Source organism: Lepisosteus oculatus, chromosome 6 (assembly GCF_040954835.1).
Source record: "Lepisosteus oculatus isolate fLepOcu1 chromosome 6, fLepOcu1.hap2, whole genome shotgun sequence".
NCBI classification, from domain to species: domain Eukaryota; kingdom Metazoa; phylum Chordata; class Actinopteri; order Semionotiformes; family Lepisosteidae; genus Lepisosteus; species Lepisosteus oculatus.
Genome location: NC_090701.1, coordinates 13,479,659 through 13,499,893, shown reverse-complemented (window position 1 = coordinate 13,499,893; position 20,235 = coordinate 13,479,659). Strand labels below are relative to the sequence as shown.

Genomic DNA, 20,235 nt, shown 5'->3' with positions numbered 1-20,235 from the left:
TATGTTAGTGGCTAGATGGAAGACACCATGAGTGAAAGGCATATGACAGCCCACCTGGAATTTGCTAGATAACACTTAAAGGACTCTGAGAGCATGAGGAAAAAGATTCTCTGGTCTTGGACTAGGGTGGAAACACACCACACAACCAAGACAATGCTGGAGTGGCTTCGGAACAAGTCTCTGAATGTCCTTGAGTGGCCCAGCCAAAGCCCGGACTTGAACCCCATAGAAAATCTGTGGAGAGACCTGAAGATTGCAGTTCACCGACACTCCAATCTGACAGAGCTTGAGAGGGTCTGCAAGGAAGAAGGGGAGAAACTGCCCAGATCTAGGTATGCAAAGCTGGTAGAAGCATACCCAGGAAGACTCACATCTGGCAGTCCTTCAAAATACTGAATAAAGGGTCTGAATGCTTATGTAAATGGTATTTATTTCTAATAAATTTGCAAAAAAAATCCTTAAAATGTGTTTTTCGCTTTGTCATTATGGGGTATTGTGTCGATTGATGGCAAAAAAGAATCGATTAAATCCATTTTGAAATAAGTCTACAACACAAAGTTTAGAAAAAGTGAAGGGGTCTGAATTCTTTCTAAAGGCACTGTACATATCTTCATGCAGATCTTTAATAAATGCACTGAGTGTAGTGTAGAAAAAAAGCTTGAATTGTTTCTGAAATTAGCAAAGCCCCCATCAATAGGGTATCCAGCGGTTAAATGAGTCTGACACTGATATTATCCATAAGTCTCGGTGACCAAATGTAAACTCAATCAAGGATTTACGGGATATTCTTGAGCAACGCCTGAAATTGTGTATTCCAACTTCATCATCCAGGTGTGAGCTGATCGACTTTGTCGAAGACTGGTAATGCATCCTTCCTGCAGAGTTCCAGACGCTAGGCTGGGCTGATGCCACAGCCCTGGTAGCAAAGTGCACAATTAAGTGATTCCATCTTGGCCGCTAGTGTCAAGCTGTTGAATTCAGGCGTTTATATGTGAACCACAGCACCAAGGGGCAAAATAATGGGAGGAGTGTGGAAACATTCTGAAAACCACTAAGAGGATGGTTAGATGCAAGGTTTATGCAAACCTGTGATAAATCAGCGTAAACGAAAACATTCCCTGTGTAAATGAGAACAGAAAAAGAAAGTGAGAGAGAAAGCATGCGTTTCTGCCCACTTAAGAATAATGCCGTACAAGCAATGCTGATAAACAGTCAAGGTACATAAGATATGCTACGTTTCTGTTAAAAGATATTGATTTTCATTGTTTTTTGGGGGAATGTTTTGAATTTTTCATTAAGACTGAAAATGGTTGTGTAATTAACTCCTACTTAATTCCAGCATCATTTGTTCTTACAGAATTGTCTTTTCCAGTGTGCGATTGACTGTAAATTGGTTGCATTCAAGAACATATTCGAGCACTATGTTAATTTTTTCTGATTACAAAATGGCACCTCATTAGGATCTGTTTAATGGCTTTTGGAGCCTATTTACTTTTCTGAGGGAACATTCTGGACTTTTTGCAAAGGTCAAGATTTTCTTCGATAAGGTGCTGTAGACTTTTCATGTTCCTGTTCTGTTTCATGTTAGGTGGCATTTTCATTCATTGGCAAGTGCAGTGGTTTAAATCGCATATAATGGAACAGTTAAACTAAAGGGTTATGCAAAATACTTTTGGAGGTATGGTGAATGGTGTCAAGTAAACTACCCTTCCTTGTAGACCCGTTACTAGGATTTGTAGAGTGGAGCTCAGCTTCCCCTTGTGGTCACAGCATAGTAATGGAAGTAGGCGGTCAGTCATAACTTTTGGATGTCTTTGAAAGGGGGGAGGAAACCAGAATACATTGCAGAAATTGACATTCAGAGAACATACAGGTTTCACAGAGGCAGGTAGTGAAGGCTGTTAAGCACTACATCCCTTATGCTGCCTCATACATTAATTAGCACTGTATAAGTACAGGGAAATTATATATAAGGACAAGGAAATTGTTCTTTCCATATTTTCAGAGATTTGTCTACATTTAGTTCTTTATTATACGTTTAGCAGTGGTCATTGTGAGATTTAAAATAGTTTGATTGAGGGAGTACTTGATTTGTGTATTCCCAGCTTTCAATCTTTTAACATTGTTGTTCAGTTTTTTAGTCTCTCTGATATTTTAACGGTGTTTAAAATGTTTCATAATTTCCACTTTAGAATCAGAAGGTACTCTGTTTACCTAAACAATATTGAATTGCAGTGTTTGCAGTGTGGCGTTCCTAGTACTTTCCACACAGTTTTACAAGGGGTTGTATTTTGTTATGGTCATGGAGTATGAACACAATGACTCAAAAGTGTTTAATGAAGATAAAATATTGATCAAGAAAGTATTCCCAGGTGGTTCAGATAAGGACTGGAACTCATAGATCACATGTTTAGGCTCTATAAATCCCTAGTGGAGAAACACTGATCATCGTGGTTATAAAGTTCATTCCGGGATATGCCACAAGGATCTTTTCTTTTAAAATAAAAATAGAAGAAATCATTGAAGTGGACAATTTGTACTTTTTGCAGCATGTCACCATTGTGGCTTCTGCCTTTCCTTTGTGTGGAAAAAGTAGTTCATTTCATATTTTAAAGCAGCCGATGACAGTCTTGAGTGTCAGATTTTTATAGTGGCATGTACTGTTGTTATCTTTTTGCTTAGGACTTGGACTAAGAAAATAATTCTTCTTTCATGCATTTGGACTTTTGATTTGATTTCTTTATGCCTTATTTTGAGCTTGAAAATATTCCACCCCATTTTGAAATATTTCAAGTACAGAAAGACTTGGATGCTGTTGTTTCAGACAGGTAGAACTATTATCATGATATGCCAAGCTGTTATTAAACAGGACACTTTTGACTCTGTACTCTGTACCATTGTCCTTCTAAGCATACAAAAACCTTTTTTCTCTCACAAAAGATGGTGCAGTGCATAAATCAGATGTGGAGCACAGCAGCGTTATGACAAGGGATCTTTTTCAGCGTGTAGCGAGCGTGGCACAGTGGTGACTCAAACGGTGATACAGGCAACCTTTTCAAGATTGATAGATTGGTAATGTGCTAAATAGATAGAAGAGCATTGCAGAATGCAGCTTTGTACCAGACATGATAAAGAAATGAATGCCACCTGATGTATGAAAGCTATTGCCCCTATATCATCCGGTGCAAATGGGGATTTCAAGTGACTGCCAAACTGGTTTGGTGACTTGCTGCTGTGACATTTAAATAGGATTTTCTGAATCATACATCTTTACTGGCCAAAGGGCACAGTTTATATTGGGATATTTAAAACAAATTATATTAATTGGACTCTTTTAGGTCACAGTCCAATTTATAGTGCGGAGACTCTACTGATAAAATCATGATGCCGTGAAAGGGAGCTTTAATAATGTTATAGTTTTTATTCAATATATGAGCTGATGGAAACTGTTTTTTTGGGGTCTACTTGAGATGCCATGAGCAACGTTCATAATGTATGCTTTTTTCATTAGCTTTCGTTTTTTTTTTTCTTTTACAGCTTACTTGGTGACCAAGAGACTTCTCCCTGAGGAGCCAATAAGTAGACGGCTCATGACTTCTGACCAGGATACAAAAGTTGTAGCTGAACCGCAGGTGCAGCAAGTTCAAGAAGCAAAAGAGAGTTCTCATCTGGTAGGTGTATTTTTCTCATGTTTCCACTAAGAATATCAATACCTTCTTTTAAAAAAAAAAAGCATAAACATGCTTGTTTTCAATCTGCATAGCAATATGACCAAATATGTCTGGTTTTCATATTGTGCAGAGCCGTGTTTGGACTCTGAATTATTGATGAGCAGTTGCTGATCTCATTCAGAATAATCTGTAGAATAACAGCCTATTCCTGGCACATATCCTTTGAGTCTTACGAAACCGGTCACTGAGTTGTTTTGATAGGGATTGGTCAAGGATATCCCATACGTATTTAGTGGAGCTCATTTCCAGTGATTTGCTGTAGGGATTGGAATCCTTAACATGATGTCCTTGATTTAATGATTTCTGTTTATTTAATATTGCAAGATACATACATACTTTCTGCATATAGTTTAATTCAATTTATGATATGCTTCTAAAACTCATAATTTCATCAAATTCTTTACGATTTAAAAATGTAACCTCTGTAATTTACAGTATTTAGACTGGAATTAATTTGTGCCAACCCTCCAGTTAGTGCTAATTCCTAATTTTAAAAATACAGAAATGCTTCAGTTCTTCCATTATTTACAGTACCTTGACTTATAGCTATGGACTTTCCTAATGTTTTTCTTCCTCTTTTTTATTCAATAATGAGTAAATATGGAAATGTTTTTTAGTGTCTTCAACCTATATGCAGGAAATTCTGTATTATGTCTGTAATGAGTAAACATCCCCATAAATAGTTTCTGCAGAACAACTAATCAGACAAATGTCAGTTTTAGAGTGTTTATGTTTAGGTTAAGATTACCTCCCTCCTATTTAACCGAAGGACAAAATAATTCTAAGGTTTTATCTTGGTCTTTTTTTATTTTCACACTCATTCTTCAGTTTGAGTTGCTAAAAGACAGATGTATTTAGACATCATGTTTTTTTTAATTGTTTAGTGTACATAGATAATGTAATTGCTTTACACATACAAAACAGACTGAAAGTGATTTGTTTTTTTCTTTCTGGCTTGTGAGTTCCTTATGTTATTTGCCTTTGGAGATATCCTAAGAATACTTAAATTCTGGTTTGCCTATTTAGGGAATTTAGGTTAATCATAATATGTTGCTTCCTTTTTCTTTCTAAAGGATCTCAAAATACTTTACATATAGGAGAAGGCCTCTCTATCCACTTCTGACCTGCACCCACCTTATTAATATGTGCCAGCCATTATGTACCAGCAGCCCCACTACATAGTGCTTAAGGTGAAGAAGTGAACAGTTGCGTCACCAGTTGAATTAAGGGGGAACTTCAGGAAGGCAGGATTGTACAAATCCAGAGTGGAATTTCCTCCTGTACCACAGTGTTTCTGGTCATAATACTTGAGGATTAGGAAATTCGGAACCAGAGGGAAGAGTAATGTTGTTAGGAAACATTCATCTGTAGCAAAAATGGTATCCTCATATTCGACACTCACTGCCCACAGCTGGATTAAGCTTAACATTGACTGTGAATGAAATGTTTTCTTATATGAGAGCAATATTACTGCTTAATCACATAAACATCCTCTTTCTCTGCTCACCACCACTACATGAAGCAGTGTCAAGAAAACATTCACTCCTATCTGTGCTACAAGGCACAGAAAAAGCTATTTTGTAGTTGCAAAATTACAAAACAGTACTGAAAAGTTATCTTAATGTGTTTTCTGGAAGCGTGTGCTTCCTTGAGCTGGTACTTTTGTTCAAGTCTGCCATTATTTTAATAGAACAGCCTTGTTCTTTTGGTAATACCTTAAGGAAATTTGAGTATAGATTATTTCGGTCTAATCATTAAATTATATTCATTGAGAAAGGAAAGGCTAGTGTTATTATGCAGATAAAGTAATTCTGATTAGTGTTTTAATAAGTTGGAGGATGTGAATAATTGAATAAGGGAGGTTATTCTTTAAAATAGAATCAGGTCCTGACACCAGCTTGTCTTATATAAAATTATAAAATTAAACAGTTATGAATCACCTGTTTTAAGGGAATAGGTAGTGGTAATGCTGACAGTTGTTTTCTTTGTTGTTCTGCACAATATTGTAACAGACAGCAAAGGTAAAAATACAAATATTAATGAAAAAACAACGTTCAATACAATTCTGTTTAGATATTTGGAAACCTTCGAATATTGACACCTTACCTTTTCCCATCTTTTAATCTGCCCTACATAGATTTTTCCTTATTCTGAATAGTGCATCACTAAAGACGTGAGAGCTTTATTTTAGCCTGGTGTATACCACAAAGAAGAATTAAATATTTCTACTGCTATAAGACAACACTGCCTTATCTAAACCCTAGAGTGTCCTCAGTGGACGTGGCTTGTCATTTGGTCTGTCATGGTGCTTTTCTGTCTTCCTCTTTGTGCATTTTAAGTCTAACCTGTATTCCATTCTGAACGTTTACCCTTATTTATCCTGCCTCAAGGCTCACTTTTCCTATGTATTCAAAAAGGCTGACATAACCTTGCTAAGAATCTTCTGTTAATTGTTAAATATTAGTCAAATTGCTTGGCCACGTGAATTTGTGGCCATTGTGATGTGACAAGGGACAGCTGTGCAAAAGTAAAGGGGTACTTTATGGTGAAATCGAAACATTTAGAAAATCCGACCCGTAACAGTATTGTAAAGACATAACATGTCCATCATGGTAAAGCCAGTCATCACATATTGAACATGAGTGGGCTATCCTTGACTGATCCCTGCCAAATTTTTCAAGTTCTTTTGGGAACGCATCTTATAGATTCTGTCCCAGGAAATGAGGGTTGCAGACAGGATTGCTGAAATCATCCACACAATATGCAAGTGCATTTGTGTCTACAGGTCATTGTGGGTTTGGCATTTAAATTGTGAGTGACAAGAGCATCTGAGTTCTTCACTCAGATATAAATGGGTTATTTTGGTCGCTGGGTGTTCTCTAAGGCAGAGGGCTGTTTCATTTACTTTGCAGAACATACTGCTTATAGTACCGGTCGGTATAAGTGGAGTACTGTTCTGAGCATGGGTTGCTGCTTTAGTAAAGAATTAAACACAAATCAGCCGAATGAAAGAACAAGCCTGCTGCAGACAACTGTTGAAGAGGAGTCAAATAAGGAAGGGGTGAGGAACCCGGACTCTGTTTTAGCTGAAATGGATATACACGAGGACCTCCTTGAGCATGTGGACAAAAGTAACAGGAGAGATTGCAGTTTCGCAACTGACCCATCAGCTAAAAAGAGCAGCTTGGAGCATGTGCCTAGTGAAAATTTATTTTGGACTTGTCCCATTCCCAATCACGGGACTCAGCATCCGCCTATTAATAAACCACTTTCTCAAAAGTGTACAAACAGTGAAGAAGGTGACGGAAAAACAGACATGAGCCAAAGGGACATCGGTTTTCAAAATCGCTCTATTGGAATATTTGCAGGAACAATTAATGGGGCTGAGGATAAGATTATCTCAGAAGATATGATAAGGGAAACTTCTGTGCAAGGAGTGCTTGCAAGTCGCACGGAGGAATCTGAAGAAAAGAGCTATGTTATTAATTCTGTAACAGAAATGCATTCAGAAAACCCGGTTCACTTCACACAGAAAAAAATGGCCAAGGACTTTTCTTGCCTTGAGAACTGTGTAACCTCAGACATTGAAAAATCTGCCATAAGAGAGAAATGTCTGAAAAACAGAAATACTTTAGAAGAAAGTACTTATATTTTGAAAGAGGAAACCAAGGGACTAGTGGATGAAACACCATTTCAACCAGGAAATAAAGACACTTTAAGTCTGAGGAATGAAACTTGTCTGCAAGAACACAGTTCGTGTTTCACTTCAAATGAGGGGCACAGTTTTAAAACGAGGACCCAGACTTTCTATAATATCTGTCCAATAGACATAGCTGATTTAGAACATGAGTGGGGATCACCTTTTGCCACACGGGAAGGGATTGCAGTAGACTTAAATCATTCATCAGCTGCAGAAAAGGGAATGTGGAATGTGGTGTGGTCTCCAACTATGGAAGATGGAATTTCAACACTGCAGCCTGTGAAAACAACAGCTGCTTTGGAGTCACAGCAGCCTGAGATTTCACTAGAAAATGGAGTGCACCAACACGTGCCGAGCTCATTGGAAAACAAGCCTATACGAGAGGACCTTTTTAACCAGGATGTGCAGACGAATTTTGGGACCACACGTGTAACAGGTCCACAGGCCTTGACGAGTGCAGACGGTGAAAACCAGAGCCGTTACAGTCTGACCTTCTCTGAAAAGGCAAAGAACGAAAAAGACGCATCTCCGAGTTTGACGGCTCCTTTGTCTGATAATGTGGATCTCCATGGCCCAGGGTGTAATGGACCAGATTGTGTGGTTATTAATGGGAAAGTCGGGAGTGCAGAAACCTGTTATAGCCTTAATACAGCGGAGAAACTTGGCGACTCTGGGCCCGACATGTTGGGGACATTTCTTCATGAGTCTATGGGAACGACTGATGCACAAGTTAACGTGCCACATGGCAGTCCCTCCAAGCTGAAATGTACTACGTGTTTATGTAGTTATGACATCAAATCTTGGGCTTTAAGTTCACAAGAAACCACAGGCATGTGCAAGTTCTGTGATACAAGAGCAAAAGTAAGAGCTCTCTTAAATATGCACAATATCCAGTCAGTTCAGTCTGAAACTGGGGATAAAAGACCTGGTCTTGATTGGTCTGGGCAGGTGAATAATGATACGGACACATTGGCTGCAGACTGCTCCACATATCCAAAGGAGATGGTAAAAGTGACTTGTGAAGAGCAGGCATTAAAAATACCTTTCAGTGCCACAACTTGTGCATTAAGTGTTTTAACTCCGGGCCAGACAGAAGAAACAGATGGCTTAAGTAACCAAGCCCACACAGGACAAGAGGCTTCGGAATCTGAGGGGAGCAGGCTAAAATATGATCTGTATGATAATTCAGACAGTCTCGCTGATGACGTGAATCAACACCTGATCTCTAATACTCAGAAGGATCTCTGTCACAATGGTGAAAATAAAGGAAATAAAAATGGGGCTTTACCAGCTGACTGCAATAGTGAGAATAGCTATCAGGCAAGGACTGAATTGGTCCTCCCTGATATTAGCAGCAGAAGAATAATGGAAAAAAGATCTGAATCTTACCCGTTAGCAACATGGGAGCATTTAGATGATAAAGGTAAAATATGCCTTAAACAGTCTGAAGCATTTGACACAGACAGTGATGTCAGCTCAGTTTCTATAGCAGCAAGGTCAGATGTGAGTAGGAGGGTATTACATTATAGCAAGACTGGATTATGGGATACATGTTTGCTTCATTTAAGTGGAGATGATTTAGACACAGCATTTGACTCTGTACACGCAGCGAAGGATACGCAAGAATCTACTGAATCTGTGATGCAGCAGAGTGACTTGATAATGAAACATGACACGGAAATCTGCCAGGAGGACTCTGAAGCTGCTTTTATAGCTCATAATGGAGGCAATACGTTAAATGACAACAGGGACTTGAATAACAAATGCCATGCACTCTCTCCTGTGCCAAAATGGCCTGCAGTGCTGGAAAACTGCAAGTGTGCATCTCGGAAAAACAGCTGGCCAGATCATGGCTTCTGTGCTGTAGATTCTGATCAGTGTGAGCCTTCTGATGGCAATTTATGCTCGTCTGCTGAATGCAAACAAGGAGTCTGTGAAGTACGAGATGCTGAGAGTGACAAGCAAGAGGCTGGAGTAGCAGAGGATTTTAAAGAAATACAGCTGCTTCATTTGCCAGAGGACTGGTCATCAACAGGCTTTAAAATAAAAGACCAAGTGGGAATTTGTAACGATACAGTTCATGAATTGCATAATTACCAGGGAACTGTCCTAGCTGATCAACAGCTGGAACAACGGAGTGAAGCACATGGGAGAGATGAAACCGGACTCGTGATGTCTGATACGGATATGAGAGCTGTCACACAACAATTTGCAAGTGATGTTATAATAAGTAACGGTGGTAGGAAAACTTCGAAATATTATGATTCAAAGGACACGGTTAATGAAATCTGTAGCCATAATTTGGTGGCAAGTGCTGAAAAGGAGGTTATCCAAAGTGCTTTAAATGTGGATCCCGATCAGATAGATTTGTATGCCTCCACACCTTCTTACGAAATGCATCCGTTTACTGAAAAGGACTCTCTTGAGAATACAGAAACGGAAGAGCATCAGGATAGAAGTCACATACCCAAAGGTGACGGAAACGATGGCATGCTAAATGTGGTGTCAGACTTTTCAGAAAACAGTAAAGAAAAGCAAGAAAAGGGGGTTTCAAAGGATTTTCTGCCATGGCTGGAGGATCTGTCGCAGCATGAGGAGCTACAGCATCGGTTTTCTGGAGAAGGATCCCCAGAATGTCCAGTGGATACCATATGGAATATAAATTACTCCGATATTGCTATAGAGAGCAACCTGCTGCAGATGGCCAAACCCCAGGCATTTGTTGCACCACAAGATTTACAGGCTGCTGTAGCTTTCATGGCAGCTTATCCTTATAGTCTAATGGTTTCTGACAGTTCATGTTTGTGGGATTGGCAGCACGACTGCAGTGAACTTGTGAGTATTTCATTTTATATATATATTTTACAAAGTTGTCTTGCCTACATACCACTTTTTTCTTGTTGCATTTTGATTGTTCTTCAAAGTAATAGGTTTAGCTTTTTATCAGTCAGATGTTGATTAGCTTACTCCTGTCTACAGTTTCGATTTTTCAAACCTTGAAGTGAGAGCTTTTGGTCTGTTGAAGGTCAGTTTTTAGAGTTCGTTACACTTTTTTAAAATTGCCAACATTATGATATGGTCTTTATAAAATGCCTACCTACATGTAGTATAGATTGAATTATGATTGGGCCTATATTTTAAGCATACCCCATCCAAGACCAGTCAGTACCCAGTCTGAGCATGAGCTTGTCAAAATGTTTTCAAACTAGAGTCCCAAATATCCCAAATCCTGCAGTCTGTAATGTGACTAAGAAAACTAAGGCAAGTTATGTAAAGTCTGTTTATAATTTCTGGTTGACCTACATAAATGTCTTATATCTGTAATGAAAGAGTTGTTACTACTCCCTCAAAAAACAAACTAAACTTAGGTTTTTTTAGGTTCCTTCATTTTCCTTTCATTTCTTCTCTTACCCTGTGTCATTTTCGAATGACTTATTGAAATGTCTGACTTGTGAACCACAGACAGATCATTGTCCTTTCTGAGGGGTGCCAGTAGCCTCTTGCTTCTTCTGCACTGGCACACGTTCAAAGAATCCAGACCAACAAAGACAAAACAGAAAGCAAGCCAAAGCACAGCTGAAGTTAAGAGTATACGCAAGAGATTTTGAGGGCAGTCCTGGGTACAGTCAAAGTTATAAGTACTAGTGACTTATATAAAGGGGGGGAAAGGGTTTTGTCTGCTTCTATTTTGCATTTTTCCATGTCACAATCAGTTATTGTAGATATTTCCTTTGTGAATGGTGCAGATTTATTTTACAAAATATTTTTTTAATGTTTTTTTTCTGATATGCAAAGAGATTTCAGACACCAAAATGGAAGTTATCTGCGGTTGTAGTGGAGTCAAAAGTAAAGCTGATTCAAGTAATGGTTGAATGATCATCAAAGATTGAATGCCCATGTATAATGTGTAGGACCAGGTTTTTATGTGCTTTGGAAATTCAGTTCAATTTATTTTTATATAGCGCCTCTCACAACAAGGTTGCCCCAAGGCACTTAAAGCTGTGAGACAGTACATGACATTACTTGATATGTGTGTTTATTGCCACCACTCTTGTTAGGGCTGGAGACTAAGACCACCTGTTTATCTGCCTTTATCTGTAACCCCTTCATGTGCTAACAAGACATGTGGGTTTTGTTGTAGAATCTTATTTTTCAAAGTGAGCATTTTTTTTGTGAGAAGGTACTGAATCTGTATTTAGTTTCACTGTAGAAAAATAGTTGTGATCTGATTTGCTAGATCTTATGATTCAAAAATCTCTAAAATAGGAGTAAATTGGTTTATGAATGTCATTATGAATCTGGACTTTTGTAATGCAGAATTTAGGCCAGTCAGCTCAATTTTAACATGTTCTTCTGAGTGTGGGGGAAAAAGTGAAAAAACTTTCATTAAAACTGACAACATAGAAGGGTGAATTAACCTGCAATGAGAGGAGTCTTGATTTAAAATAGGATTTACATCTCAACATATTGAACAATATAACAATTTTTTGTGCTAAATTTCATCCAAATAAGCCATTACTCTTCTGTGTGTGTTTTTTGTTTTAAATGCAGCAGGTGTGAGATTGTTAAAGCTCCTATGGAGATGACATTCAGAAAATGAAAGCACACGGAACAAACCCTTTTCAACCATTTTTAGTTCAAATATTGTTTTGGTCAGAAATCTGTTGAATTTCAGAAATTTGTTTACATGGGGGTCTTGTCAGATGAGGTATTTAGTGAGAATTTATCCCTGTGTTTTGAGATAGCACTGCCACACCCAAGTCTTTATATTTATTGCAAGAAGAGTGAAACATAACTCAACATGTGCAGCCTAATTCTGTTGTTTGAATTTTTTCTCATGTGCTCAAGGTGCTTTTAGAGATGAAATTTCATGTTCTTTAATCTGGTGTGTTGGACCTGCTGCTGAAAACCACTTTATGTAACTCTCTACAAACTGTTTGACATCAAACAGGATTTGTCCTATGTTCAGGGCAACATATTGCTGTGTGTAGCTGTAGACTTGATCCTTTCTGAGAGGGTGGGATTTTCCTTAAACATTGTAATTTCACCAAGAACAAGTTTATCAATGTAAAACTACGTTTAAGGTTTTAAGGTTTTAGTTGTGTAGGAACTCCGTTTTCAGTACTCATCCTAAAGACAAGACTTTAATTCCAACCCGTCTCTTAATGACCAAAACGGATCATGGCTGGTTTGATGGGATCATTTTAACATCATTGCCCTTCTCTTCAGTTACTGCTACTTTGAGAGACAGAGACTGAGAAAACATTCAGACACATCAGGACAGGACATCGCTGCATTAAGATATTTTCACTTTTTCATACTCATTTAAATAGTTGTGTAATTCTTTTTGAATATGGAAGGTTTAGCTTATCATGCCATACCACATGGGTATTTAAATTGCTAGGTGTTTTGAAGTATAATTTGATATATGTGTTTTTGGTGATTTCCCAGCATTAGTGAAACACAACAGTCTGTGAGCATTATTTTATTAATATTTCAGAATATTATTAAACAAGTACCAAAACAACTGTTCCCTCTGCGTACAAAATCCCCTGCAGGATGTTTTAATTTTAACTTAGTTCTATTTTTTTTCTCTGTCACATGGCTTTTGGGTTGGCATGTATCATGTCATCTCTTTACTTAAACTGCCATGAATTAAACAATTTTCCGAAGGCTTTACATCTGTCCATATTGCTGACGTACACACGTTATTATTATTTGAATTAAACCCAGCAGTAACCTTCTGAAAACTTTAATATATTTATAGTACCTTTAATATCAAAGCATCTCAAAACAGTTTACACTGAAGACACAATCAACAGTACATAGAACATGTTGAGACGCAGATAATTTGATTTTCTGTATTAGGTTACGAAATGCTAACTTGAAGTTTTTTAGTGACTTTTGAAGATGGAAATACTCTTACATTCTTGGCTGAAGTCTTCGTTAATATAGTTACTTGTAGGGTGTGTACAAAGATCTATTACCCAGAGTATGGTATCTTGTAATAAGGATGCACAGCTTGCCAGGATTCACATGGGGAGCTGTAAATGGGGGTGGTGTGGTGGCACTGTGGCTCAGGAATTACGCCTGTGGCTAGAAGGTTGCTGGTTCATATCCTGCATCCAGCAGAGGAATCCTACTCCGTTGAGCCCCTGAGCAAGGCCCTTAAGCCTTACTGCTCCAGGGGCGCCTTATAAATGGCCGTCCCTGCGCTCTGACCCCAAGCTTCTCTCCCTGTCTGTGTTTCTCATAGAGTGCAAGTTGGGATGTGCGAAAAGACACATTTCTAATGCAAGAAATTGTATATGGCCAATAAAGTGATCTTATCTATCTTAATTCAGAATGGCGCACAATCCCTTACTGCAGGTCTTTTAGGTAGAGAGGACCAAACTATTCATCCTTAACATTTCCAGAAATGTCTTTTTAAGAACATAAGAGATGTTGCAAACAAGATGTGGACATCTAGCCCATTGACCAGGTAATTCATCCAAGGATCTCATCTCTTCATTTCGTGAAAAAAATCTGGATATTGGCTTCTACAGTTTGTATAAATTTTTAACGTTTAGTGTCTAAGAACGGTGGTGACATGGCTGACATGCTTTGTTTTACCTATTTATGTCTAAAATTAAAAGTTTTATATATGTCATAGAACAGGATAGAAAGCAGATGTTTCTGTTTTTTTAAAAACCATGGCTTCTTGTGTCTCCAATGGTGTGTAAGGCGCCTACTGATGTATTTTTAATTAAGGCTGTGTTTTCATTAGCCTGCAGACTGTGAATATCCATTTGGAGTTTATGGAACACTTGGAATATTTAAAACTTTGTGTTTGATGTTTAAAATTGATTTATTAAGTACTTGTCCTTTAATCAGCCAAATGTCTGTCAGAAGTTTGGAATGTCTTGAACAAAAGGACTAGTGTTAAAATCAAAACATGCTGTCACCTTGCCCTTCAGAAAAATCAACAGAGGTAGTGCTTTTATTGATCTAATTTTCAATGAGGGTGAGGTGGGGGAATAGAGGTCAGAAAACCGTTAGGGAACAGTGACCACACCGTGTTTTTTACAGAGGTAAATTTTTTTCAAGGCATTTATTTCAGGCGAGCTGTCTATGAAGCAAAATAGGTCAATTGCCGTTTAAGATTACGACCGTGAGCGTTCTTTCCACAGTCAATGTAAGGTTTTCTTAAAGTGACAATACATCATATACCTATTTGTGGTCTTGCGAAGTTATGAAGCTTCTTGAAGAAGTAGCAAAAAAGTTAATTTGTTAGATTAAATGTGACTGTTGAAAATTTGTATGAAAAGTAATTCAACTGTTATGATTTTCTATATGTCTTCCCCACCTTCTTGTATTTTACTAATGCATGAGAAAAAGCAATTATTGTAAGTCTTGAGATCTACAATAAAGTATACAAAAATAATACATTGTTCAGATATTTTCAGGCAGTCGCAACAATTTCTCTTGTTGATCTTCCAAATTTAAAACCCTTCACATTATCAATGATCTATTGCACACTTGCTGAAAGTGAAAACTTTTTAAAACTGTTTCAGGGCCTCTTACCTTAAGACGTTCCAAATTGACAGCAGTAAGTTTCTGTCATGAAGCACAGTGATTAATTACACGATTCCATATTAAATGTTCCACATGCAAAGAGAAATAAGCGATTGGAATCATTGACAGTGTTACACTCATATTTCTGTTCGATTTGTTAAAGAAAAAAAAGTGTTGTTAACATAACCATTGTTCAATCTTTGTTGAGAATGATGAAGATATTGTTGGAAGCATCTGCTAAAGGATGGTGCCCCTGAGCTAATAATCTTAGGCACTAAACGTTAAAAATGTATATAAACTGTTGAAGCCAATATTCAGATTTCTTTCAAGAAACGAATGGCTGAGATCCTTGGATGAATTGCCTGGTCAATGGGCTAGATGTCCACGTCTTGTTTGCAACATCTCTTATGTTCTTAAAAAGACATTTCTGGAAATGTTATGGATGAATAGTGGGGTCCTTTTTAACTAAAAGACCTGCACTAAGGGATTGTGCATCATTCTGAATTAAGATAAGATCATTTTATTGGCCATATACAATTTCTTGTATTAGGAATTAGTCTTTTCGCAGACCCCAACTTGCTCTCCATGAGGCACACGGACAGGGAGAGGAGCTCCGGGTCAGAGCACAGGGTCAGCTTATATACGGTGCCACTGGATCAGTTGGAGTTAAGGGCCTTTCTCAGGGGCCCAACAGAGTAGGATTCCTCTGCTGGGATACATGCATTGCAGCCACTGGTGCATATCCTTAGCCACAGTCCCACCACACCACCCAGGAGTGGTTAAGTGTTTTAGTTTGCAGGTTTATCTGTCTTCACACCTGCAGACAGACAATTTATAGTTCTGTGGAAATGATTTGTGGAGTTCAGGGACTGATAGCAACATATAGCACACATAACTTCTCTGTTTTTTATGTCCAGAGTTAAGCAATAGGTTTTTGTTAGAGTTGTACCTTGCTGCAAATAGAACGGAAAATGACATATGGTGGTCCGATAACATTTCACTTAGTTCTTTTATTTCAATTGCAATGTTTTCCATGTACGTGTGAATACTGCAAAAGTATGTATGTTAATAAAAGAAATGTAAATTGAAAATGAGCAATTTAGAATAGGGAAAAAATATAAAACAAATATAATTAACATATTTGGATTTTTAGCTAGAAGTTTTGTGCTGCAGATTCATGCATGTTGAGCAGATGCCGAATGTATAAAACAACTTAAAAAGGAGGATGCTGTTCTCTTATGATTTCTTGACTTTGGACTTAATATCCAGTGTATGAAGATTAACAAAGGGTTGATGATAAATAATGAAGAGGGAATTTGCAGATACGATGATTGAATACTTTTCACAGCTTAGAAATTAAATGATATGACACATAGTATGCCTAGGAATGAAGTAAGACCTTGCCTGATATTGGCAATCAGCTGGAGCTGATGTTATTTTACTAGCAGTACTTGATGCATGAGGATGCTTCTATTAGGTCTTAAGAGCAGGACTGGCTCTCACTGATTGGAAAATTGCTATACTTAAAATTGTTATACTGCTCTAAACGAAAGAACTGCGAAATTACAGGCCAATCAGTCTCCGTTTTATGGAGAGAATGTTAAGATCTAAATTAGAATATTTATCTTTATAATATTATATCAGGAATAGGCAAGGACTTTGAAAGGGCAGGTCTTGTTTGACTTGTTAGAGTGAATAGACTTTAGTAAACAATGGTTACTAAAAGTCAAAGGTCATTGATAAAGTATATTTAGCTTTCCAGGGTTAAATTGATATGGTTCCACAAAAATGCTATTTCTCAAATTGAAAGCTGTAGGAATTCAAGGTGATGCATAAACCAGGCCTGCCGTAATTATGCAGTGCCATGTAGGATCTGTTTTTGACCAACTGCTTTCTGATTTGCATGAATGATCTTGATTTTAGTTCAGTAAGGTCTCAGCTTTCACAAGGTTTTGGTGCAGAGAACTGCTGCAAATAGCCAAATTCATATATAAACAGGCCTATCACTAACTGTTGTGTAATGTACTATGGCATTTGTTTGTGTGGTTAAAAGTAACTCTCATATAATTTAAAGTATTAATGTGTTGGCTTCAACTTAATTAAAATAACATTCAACTAAAAGACACATTTGTAATCACAAACTTAGAAATAGGCTGCATGAATCCCTCCTCTGCATCCAGAGGATGCATGCACTTTTTCTGCCTTCCTGATTAACTGTGAAAAGGACAATAGAACTGACAGTTAGCCTGTGAAGTCATCTCCAGCCTGTCATTCCCCATGCCACAGTCACAGAGACCTGGGAGCGTTAGTTACAATATTAAATTGAGACCACTTTGAGATGCAGATGCTGGGTAGTATGTGCTTGAGCTGGCAGCAGGAAGAGGCTTACTTACTTAATTTGTCTTATTTCCTAATCTGTTGTCCTGATAGTTTGAAAGTAGCCCTTAATCTTTGGCTCGGTTGCATCCTGCCCCGATCTTTTTTTCATCCAATTGAATGTACTGTAGTGTCAGCAACCCTTTTAGATGTGTAGATGACTTAAAAATAAGTGCATTAGCAAACACGTAGGAAACTGCAAAGGCATCACTATAGTACCACCACTATGGTGAGCAGACACAAGGTAAATAAAATTTAATATAGACAAGTGCAAAGAATTGGATGCATCTAGTAGACTGTACATTCTAAATACAAAATGGCACTGTTTTTGAAAAGATTATAGAAGATTTTGTGGGCTCATCATTGTCCACATACAGGGAGCGGAGAAAAGATTGAATGAGCCGAGTTTAGAAACTGCAGGTTCCAGCACATTATTTTTAATTGTTTTCCTGTTTTTTGTACTAAGCCAGGACTACTTCTGGATGCTGAGGCGGCATTGTGTTTCCAGATTGGGCAGGTTGGGAGCACAGTGTTTCAAATCAATTGGACACAACCGTGCTCTTGTGACATGAAGACATCCATTCTTCTGTTGTAAATCATTTTTAGACTGATTTCTGTTATCCAGACACCCCTGTGACCAATTCAGAAACAATATCAACAGAATTACACACACCAAACTTTCCCCAAGCAGTTTTTCCTAATTTGGTTGTGGACAAAGATTCCCTGTAGGTCTTGTTTTAAATTGTGGTATATGTGACTATGCACTTCCCTGCACACAGTGGGACACACTTGTTAAGGACCATTCTGTAGTTTATTTCACCAAACCTTTCACTGATCTGTGTGATATTTTTAGGTTTTCTGGTCTGGATTCAGTTTTGCTCATTCATCACAGTCTTCCGCTTCTGTGCCATGTTCCCCAAAGTGATCATTGGGATCTGTAAAGTCCTTGTATGCAGTGCCACACTCAGCTGCCATTCAATGCTGACATCCTGTCACCTCCGTTTCATATACTATACTTGAAAGAACTGCCAACAACTGGTTGTATGATTGCCTTTGCTTCTGACCCTTGACCTTTGGCCCTTAACCACATTCTGTCTGCTTAATCCCTTTGGTGTGGTTTGTTCCAGTATTTTTGGTGACAGTAACAATAACATCAAAGAAAAACAACAGCAATATAATGTACCCTGTAACTTGTAACACATGTAGGATCTCAAGTTGAGAATAAACACAATTAAAATACATTTTACAGTGCTCGCAGTGTTTCCTGTATTATGTTAAGGTTATATGGTTAGAAATTGAGGAATTCCTATATATAGTGGAACTTTATATTGCTGGGAAACCTTTTGGGGAAGAAGACAACTGGGCTGTATTTTATTTTTGCCAGCTGTCCTTGTAGTGAGTTAAGTTTATTTTGGGAGTTTGTAACTTAAACCTTGTGGCATGTCAGTTAGCAGTCTTACTTTATACATGTATCCTCTGGATCCCACGTGTTTCAGGCGGCCTGAAACAAAATATCAAAACCATAATGCGTCAAGTGCCTTTGAAGTCATCATTAATGTTGGAGTTGCAACCCAGCACATTCAGAATAATAAAGGATGCTGTGCTCAACAAGAAAAAAGATGCTGCACGCAACCACATTATAATTAACTAAAGTGATTAATAACATTCTGAACATGGCTAGGTGGTTTTATCCTAGTGAACAAGTTCCAAATGTGATTGCCTTCTACTTAAGCAGGTAAAATGTTTCTGTAAACGTAGGAGTTCATTCTGCTGCTGCCATCATTAGGGACCCCATCAGTAAAGATGAGTTCGCTCTTTGTATTCCCTCTACCATGCTTCAGAGATGCATGAAGGTGCATCTCTTTCTTCATAAACCATACCAAAGTGATAGGTTGAACATTATCTTAGTATCAACTGTCTGTAAAACTTTGCACTTCCATGCATATTTGAATCTGAATTATCAATTTTTGGTGCTGATGAGAGGCTTAAATATTGCTATATAACCTTTGTATTATATATAAGTTCTGTTGTGCCTGTTTTCCTTGAAATGTGCATTTTGATTTACTGAAAGTTGTTATGGGGTTGTCCTCGAAAGCTTAGAATTTCTATCAGTTTTGTCTGATTGGTAATTCTACTAGTGTTTTTGTTGGTTAACTCCAAACATTTTTTGGATTTCGGGATGCTCAATGTCTGAGCTATGATTGAGATTATTGCTGGTTTTTCTTCTTTGTTTCCTATTTTGCTTTAAACGAAGGATCTTCGAATTTGATTTTGACTGTCAGGGTACAGATTCCAAACACTGATATCAAAGCAAGTTGATGGGATTTTAATAACACTTTTATTAGTGCCCAGTAACTCAACAACAAACACCTGTCCATCAAGTGCCACCTGTCAGCCAAAGGTCCCAATAATTTTCCTCCTTCAAAACTGAGAGATGCATTAATATCAAGTTGATTCCCTTGAGCGTAGAACTGAATTGATATTTAAATTTTGCCTATAAAATAAATGCATAGTGGTTGTTGATATCAGTAATGTTTTATATGAGAAATGATTAGAGTTTATAGCATAAATCTTAGGTTTAGACTGTACTACCCCAATGCTTTTGGTGGGCTCCGTATTTAGTCAAACTAGGTGACCAGATACTTGTTTAATAATGTTGTGTTTGACCAGTTGGATTCAATCCTTTAGACCATAGTCTTGTTCCTGTTGTGCAACAGTTTGTATTTTAACCTGGTGATTAAAGTGATCAGGCTTAAGAAGTACAAGAATGAATGATGTTCTGTAGCAACAATCCATGTCCGTCAGTGTTTGTTTTTTTTATAGATCCGCCCTAGATGGTGTGTGATGGCATTCGTAACCCTGGGACCATTGACT

At 37.8% G+C, this 20,235-nt stretch overlaps 1 protein-coding gene across 5 annotated transcripts in view; it reads left to right on the top strand.

Annotated features, from left to right (window-relative positions):
• Nucleotides 1–20,235, top strand: part of larp4b (La ribonucleoprotein 4B) — an 85,353-nt gene that overhangs the window by 24,283 nt on the left and 40,835 nt on the right. For 4 of the 5 annotated variants that reach the window (XM_015354806.2, XM_015354807.2, XM_069191004.1 and 1 more), the window contains one exon: nt 3,538–3,671. In XM_015354806.2, coding sequence (XP_015210292.2) covers nt 3,591–3,671 — 81 coding nt within the window. In that variant the 5' untranslated portion in view covers nt 3,538–3,590. Of the gene's footprint in view, nt 1–3,537; nt 3,672–6,664; nt 10,267–20,235 lie in introns of those variants that run through there. The other variant, XM_015354804.2, reaches the window with a different exon arrangement.